Here is a 7,500-nt window from a genome sequence, read left to right as displayed (position 1 = left end):
ATGATAATAATTTTTATTATCATGACTACCATGACTGTCATCATTATTGCTATCATCAACTCTGTGCACGCCCGTAGGAAAGAGACATGGCCGCTGTCTCTCAGTGTTGTGAGCAAACGTTGCAAACGACCTTTTAGAGACAAATCACAATGGCCAAGCGAAGAGCGAAAGAAAAACCCCTCAGCGAGAGACGGAAATAAAGCCGCGAGAGATGACACAGGCTGAGAGCCGAGCGAAACGCGAGAGGTGAATGCCATGATGTCCCGCGTGCAGCCGAGTCCAGGCTGCTCGGCCGACACCTTCGTGCGCCTCCGCGGCGAGAGCCAGGACAGCGGCGCCTGGGACTGCCTCCTCCTGGATACCAAGCGCGTGGCCAAGCAGCGGCGCTGCAGAAGGACCAGCAGCGCCTCGGGAGCAGAGCTTCTCCCGCCCGCCGCCGCCCCCAACCGCTTCTCAACCATCTCGGAGCCCGGCGCCCTCAGGTTCTCCGATGAGTTCGACTCGAAGGAGTGCTCTCCGCTGTCGTCGCCGTCGGGAGTGGTGGCGACGCGGCAGGTGGCCGAGAACCTGGTCGCGTTGGGGCCTGGGGCGCTGGGGCCCGACAAGGCCGCGCCGGGGGACAAGGGGCGCGCGCCCAAGACCGGCTGCTTCGGGAGAACCGCCGGCAGGTACAAGGAATGGTGCCTCAAGTAAGTAGGGGAGGCGGCTGGTGTATAGGTAGCGAATTCTCTACTGATTCCTCTATTTCACTGAGCCCAGGGAAGTACGAAGCATGTAAAGGGTCGATACAGAAAACGGTTACTTCTTGGTCAAAAATCGAATGCCGTCAATTATGGATGCCAGGTCCTGTCACTATGATAAAAAGAACCTAATATCATTAAAGGTGAGGTCTGGAATAAAAAAAAAAATGATCGCCAGCAACGAAAATGGGACAGCTAGAAGGACTATTTCCCGATCACAAATCAAATATTCAGTGGGGTAAAATTAAAAATGGAACGGCCCCTGGTCGGTTAATAAAAAATGGACATTGCACGACAGTTTAAGCAAGAGTACAGAGAGCAAAAGGATAAGATAGTAAAACATGTAAAGTGAGTATCGTTTAAAAGATAATCTGTAAAACAATGTGCATATCAACTATTAATTTTCTGATTTTGAAGTAACCAAAAGGCACTGTTATACAGACCACGTCAAACAAGGTTCTCAAAATTAGTACTATCACTATAGTCCTATATAATGCATATCATTATAAACCAAACAATCCCTTTTCATCAACATTTAACACCAGTTGTCAACAATATACAATGAAAGAAAACGAAAAAACTAAAACTGGGGGACTTCGATATTAATGCCGATACTGGCATCTATACGGGCAACGCCATCGCTAGAACTTAAATATTACACCAGGCTTAAAGGGGCTCTTGTGTTACCGTACGCCAACATTAGAGAGACCAGAGAGGATCATAAGAGATTGTGGGTCGACCATAAAAGTCAAAGCGTGATGAAAACAGTAAGATAGAAAGCCGTGGTATTTATCAAACATCTTTCACCTCTGGAAATTGTTTTGTTCATAACACGTATCTTAGGATAAAAAAAAAGTGATGTTGTTTCATATTATTAAGAAGAAAAAAACATTATGGATACTTCAAGCAGGAGAAATACTTAAAGGATGTGGTTAGCATTCATTTCCTATCGTATTTCTTGTAGTAAATTGAACTAACGGAGATCCTACTTAAGGATATACAGTAGCTAACACACACGTCTTCTCACATGAGAGTTCGTGGTGCAAACGCCAGGAAATACAAGATCGTATTCTTCTTATTTATCGACGCTAAAAACCTTATGCCTTTGAGCTGCGCGTAAAAGGTCGTGTGTAGCTTTCCAGTTTCCAGTTTCAGATATACAGTCTTATTCTAATTCATAAAATAATATCTTATGGTGGACTGATGAGGACGCGATGCCCGAGTGGTTAGAGCATCGGACCCAAGACTGTCATTGACAATCTGACTTCGGGAGTCCGAGTCACCGGCCGGTGCTCTGTTCCCATGGGCAAGGAATTTCACCTCGATTGCCTGCAGACATGGGAGTCCACAAGCCCGTGGAATGTCCTGTGCCGGTCCCAAGCGCGGATGAAGGGGGAGGGTTGGCGTCAGGAAGGGCATCCGGCTGTAAAACACAAGCCAAGACGGAGAGGAGAAGGCGAACGAAGCATATAATCTCATGTTATATTGATATTCAAACGGAAGTCTTCGAGTTTCATCTTACATCTTTTGTATTTCCTTTGGCTGTCCTTTCTTCCTCTTTCCCCTTTAGCTTTCACTTCCTCTGTCTCCCTCTTTGTATATATCTATCAAACTGTTTGTCTGCCCCTGTCTGTTCGATAAATAGATAGATTGATTGATTGATAGACAAATAGATAGATATATAGATAGATAGACAAATAAAATTTGTGTGTGTATATATATATGTGTGTGTGTGTGTGTGTGTGTGTGTGTATGTGTATTTGTGTGTGTGTGTGTGTTTATTTATTTATTTATCCCTTTCTCCCTTTTTCTCTTCCTCATTCTCTCTGTCACTCTCTGTCTTTATCTCTCCCTGGTGGTTCTACTGGCCTTTTATTCTTAATGCCTCTGCACCCCCCCCCCCCTCTCTCTCTCTCTCTCTCTCTCTCTCTCTCTCTCTCTCTCTCTCTCTCTCTCTCTCTCTCTCTCTCTCTCTCTCTCTCTCTCTCTCTCTCTCTCTGTGTGTGTGTGTGTGTGTGTGTGTGTGTATGTGTGTGTGTGTGTGTGTATGTGTGTGTGTGTGTGTGTGTGTGATTGTGTGTTTATCAGCCATCTATCTATTTATCTGACTCTTCCTTCATCATTCCTTCATCTCCTTATCATCATTCCTTATCTTCCTCTCTCCATCTTCCCTTCCCTTCCTTCCGGTCTCCCTCCGCCTCCTGAGCTGACGTCGCCGCCTTGGGTCCGGACAGCCTCCCTCGCGCGCCCTGATAACGCCAAGGTGCTGTTACTTGCAAATTCCTTGTTGCACATTGCCACGACGGTTTGCTTGTGTTGCAATTGAATGTAGTGTCTGTGGGTGCGCGTGTGACATACGCTAGTGTATTTAAACGTCTTTAAAGAGGCAGACAGCATTTATATTGGTTTAAAGCTGATTTATTGTTGATGGAGAAATTGGTTTTGGTGGATAAAACATAGCATGGATTTTTTATTGTTTAATTTCGGATCCCTTATTTTTTTCTGACTTGTTTGTTCGAGTCTCTGGTGTTTTCTAGACCAACTTTCGGCGATGTGGTTGACGAATTTACATTTCTTTGTAAACAGTTTACTCAATTCTTCGTTCGAATGATTCCACCAGCTGCCGCGCAGATGGCAGTTTTCCAGACAAAGACGACTCAACTGAAATGTCTCTTGATGAGTTAAGTTTTTATCCTTTTTAATGAGTCCGTGAGAGTTCATGCGGAATGAACTGAAATGTCTCTTGATTAGTTAAGTTTTTTTTTTTTCCTTTTTTATGATGAAACATGATTTCGTAAGACTTCACGCGGAAGTAGACAACCCGAAAATTATCGACTCATACATCGAACTCCCTTTTAAGCGTAACTAACACGTAGGCTCTGGCGAATTCGACGCAATCTCAGCCAAAGCTTTCTCGGGATGAGTGACAGGCGCTCGGTTTTTTTTTTTCCCTCTGCGTGCCAAATGTAGATCAGAATCGCCTCGCTTTTGCCAAGCCACACACGCGCCCATATTGGACAGTCGCTCCCCCTCGATCGATCCACGGGCGGCAAATGCGTCAAGTCATTGTGAAAATACGACTGCTGTTTTCCTCTCTTTGTGTTTTTGTTTTGTTTTTTGCTTTTTTGTTTGTTTGTTTTTTTTAAAGTTGGTGGATGTTTCTGGACGCTGTTGGTATATTCGCTTCTGAGTATTATTTATTCAGTTATGTTTGTCGATCTGGAAAAGTGACACGAGTAGGATTTTTCCTATGATTGAAAGGAAAAAAATGCATTATTTTTATGCAGTGGCTAATCAAGTCTAGAGTAAAAGATCTAATGATTGTATAGTAATCCTATAATAATTTAACTTTCAGATCTCTTTTATCAAAGGCACACCATAACCTTCAACATAACACAACACCCACACAGCAAAGACAGTCAGAACTCAAGATAAAATCTAAAAGGAATGAACAACCATTAAAAAAAAAATCACAGATAATAACATAGAAAAAAAAGAACATTTAGACACATAATTAAACTTCACAATCCCACTTCCCGACCAAATAAACAAAACTAATGCCACTGCTTGTCCCACGCAGGTACAGGCACACGCGCATCAGCAGTAAAAAATTCCGGAAACGCGTCGTTCAGAAAAGCGGCGAGTGTAATGTCACGCCCTCCAATGTGGCCAAGCGCAGGAGACGCTACTTGCAGGATATTTTCACTACGCTCGTCGATGTGCAGGTAAAAAAAAATATTTTATACTTTGTTGTTGTTTATCTGCTTTTTGTTTTATTTCATCTGTTTTTGTTTTATTTCATCTGTTTTTGTTTTCTTTCATCTGTTTTTGTTTTATTTCATCTGTTTTTGTTTTATTTCATCTGTTTTTGTTTTATTTCATCTGTTTTTGTTTTATTTCATCTGTTTTTGTTTTATTTCATCTGTTTTTTTATTTGTTCGTTAATTTTTATAGGGATATTGTCACTAAGCTCGTCGGTGTGCAAGTAAACGTTTTTTTTTTTTCTTTTGTTTTGTTTTTGCTCCTTTTCTTTTTGTTGTCCTTTTTTATCTTTTACTTTGTTTTTTTGTATCTCTTCTTTTCGTTGTTTCTTTTATTTCATCTGTTTTTTTTATTTGTTTGTTAATTTTTCATGGGATATTTTCACTACGCTCGTCGAACGTGCAGGTAAATGGTGTTTTTATATCTTTCGCCGTTTTCTTTCCTTTTTTTCCCATTTTTTTTTTCATCGGTTCTTTATTTTTATTTTTTTTAATTCTCTCTTCCTTTTCTTTGTTTATTATTATTTCATCTATTCTTTATATATTTGTTATTTTTTATAGGGATATTTTTAATACGCTCGTAATACACAGGTAAATGTTTTGTCTATCCTTTCCTTTATTTCTTTTCAATTTGATCTTTCTTTTCAGTTTATTTTTATTTCATAAGTTCTTTTTTTATTTTATTTTTCATTTCTCTGTTTATCTTTATTTTATCAGTTTTTTATTTGTATGTTTGGATATTTCCATTACTGTCGTAGAAGTGCAGATAAATGGACTCTTATCTTTTCTTCTGCTTCTTCTTTTTTCATTCTTTGATTATCTTTATTTTCTTAGTTCTTATTTAGTTGTTGAATTATTGAGGGAGGGGAATTTCCGCATTGCTTTCTTTCTTTGTTTTTTTGTTTTTTTTTTGTTATGTGTCTGTTTTATATTTTTGTCTCCACTTATTTAAGGGACGACCAGATGTGTGTTTTTTTCAATATTTATTTATCTGTTTCGTACTTTAACTTTTCTTGTTGTTGCTTTTTTTTCTCGCGATATTTTCTTTTGTATCTTCTAAATTCCTTTCGTTAATTTCCTTAACAATCTTCATCCTTCTTTCTGTGGTTTGAGTATAGACGATTCGTTTTTTTTTTTTTCGTTTTTTTTACTCACATTATGTTTGGATTTTAAAACTTATTTGCAACATTTAATTGTTTGTTTGTTTTTCAGTTGAAATTCTCTTGACAGATATATAGCGAGGTGTTGATTGTTTGTTTTCACCTGCAGTCACGACATTCACCTTTGGAAATAACAATATTACCACACACTTTAATACCTATTCAGTAACCACGCACCTTATTCACCACACGATTTACATATGACACAATCACCATTTATAGTCATCACACAACACAACCCACACACCACAATCGCCACACAATCACCACACTTCCTCGCAAAGCATACACCACAATCACCACTCTCCCCACACAATCACCACGCCATCATCACGTCACCACAATCACCATAATCACCACAATCACCACACTCCCTTCCTTCCCCCCACAGTGGCGGTGGACCCTGCTGGTGTTCGCGATGTCCTTCATGATGTCATGGCTTGTCTTCGCCGTCATCTGGTACATCATCGCCTACACGCACGGAGACCTCGAAGAAGCGAATCAGAGTGACAAAGGGTGAGTGGCAGCGGGAGGAGGGGGTAGGGGGTAGGGAGAGGGGAGAGAAAGGGCGGCGTTGGGGAGGAAGGGGATTGGCAAGGGGAACGGATGGTGGGTAGGGGATAGGGGAAAGGAGAGGAGGGTTGGGTATATGGGACAGGGAAGAGGAGGGTTGTGAAGGGGGGGGGGAGGGAAGAGGGAGATTGAGATTGGGAATAGAGGAACGGAAGAAGATTGGAAGAGAAGAAGAGGGTTGGGAAGGGGAACAGAGAGAGGAATTAGAGATAAGGGAAGGGAAGAGGAGAGTATGGAAGGGAAGAAATGTGAATGGAATGGAGGGACTGAGAATGTGAGGAAAAGATTGGATATTGGGAACACGGAGATTAGGGCAGAAAGTGGGATGAGGATCGGGAATGGGAGAAATGGGGGAAGGATTAGGAAAGGGAGAAAAAAAAAAAAAAGACAAGGTCAGATCAAGATATACAGATACAGACAAACGTCCTGATTGGCAGACATAGTAAGTCAAGAAAAAAATAAAACTGTAAAAAGTAAGGAATAAAGAAATTGAAACGGTTTCCGGTAACCTTCCTAAAACGCAAGACTAACCCTCTGATGCGCCTCCTTCCCCTGACCCTCGACAGCTGGACCCCTTGCGTGGTGAACATCTACAGCTTCACGTCCTGCTTCCTGTTCAGCGTTGAGACCCAGCACACCATCGGCTACGGGTCGCGGCACACCACCGAATACTGCCCCGAGGCCATCATCATCATGTGTGTGCAGAGCATCACGGGGGTCATGATACAGGTAGGGAAAGGGTGTGCTACGCGATCAAGTGGGCCGGGTTGTGTAACAGAAACGCGTGCGGGTGCGTCTGTTTATGTGTAACTACGACGTGGATTTGTATGCACCACAATGTATAAATGATAAGAATCACATTTACCATTACTGAATGCCAATCGCCTTTTGGTCCCACCCTCTACCCGCAGGCCTTCATGGTGGGCATCGTGTTCGCCAAGCTGTCGCGGCCGAAGAAGCGCACGCAGACGCTGCTCTTCTCCCGCAACGCGTGCCTGTGCCTTCGCGACGGCGAGATGTGCCTGCTGTTCCGCGTGGGCGACATGCGGAAGTCGCACATCATCGAGGCGCACGTGCGGGCACAGCTGATCCGCAAGCGGGTGACGCGGGAGGGCGAAGTGCTGCCCTTCTTCCAGTACGAGCTCGACGTGGGCTACGACATCGGCGAGGACCGCATCTTCTTCATCTGGCCCATGACCATCGTGCACAAGATCAACGAGAACTCGCCGCTCTACGACCTGTCGGCGCACGATCTGCTCAGGGAGA

At 42.8% G+C, this 7,500-nt stretch overlaps 1 protein-coding gene across 1 annotated transcript in view; it reads left to right on the top strand.

The window, feature by feature from the left end:
- The first annotated feature begins 151 nt into the window (after positions 1-151).
- Positions 152-7,500, top strand: part of LOC125025166 (G protein-activated inward rectifier potassium channel 3-like) — a 14,303-nt gene continuing 6,954 nt past the window's right edge. Inside the window, exons 1-5 of the mRNA XM_047613142.1 lie at positions 152-689; positions 4,321-4,465; positions 6,053-6,177; positions 6,801-6,963; positions 7,146-7,500. The exon at positions 7,146-7,500 is cut by the window's right edge and continues 56 nt beyond it. Coding sequence (XP_047469098.1) covers positions 256-689; positions 4,321-4,465; positions 6,053-6,177; positions 6,801-6,963; positions 7,146-7,500 — 1,222 coding nt within the window. The 5' untranslated portion in view covers positions 152-255. The remainder of the gene's footprint in view (positions 690-4,320; positions 4,466-6,052; positions 6,178-6,800; positions 6,964-7,145) is intronic.

Source organism: Penaeus chinensis, chromosome 4 (assembly GCF_019202785.1).
Source record: "Penaeus chinensis breed Huanghai No. 1 chromosome 4, ASM1920278v2, whole genome shotgun sequence".
In the NCBI taxonomy this organism is placed as follows: Eukaryota; Metazoa; Arthropoda; class Malacostraca; order Decapoda; family Penaeidae; genus Penaeus; species Penaeus chinensis.
This window is presented reverse-complemented; position numbering and strand designations above follow the sequence as displayed.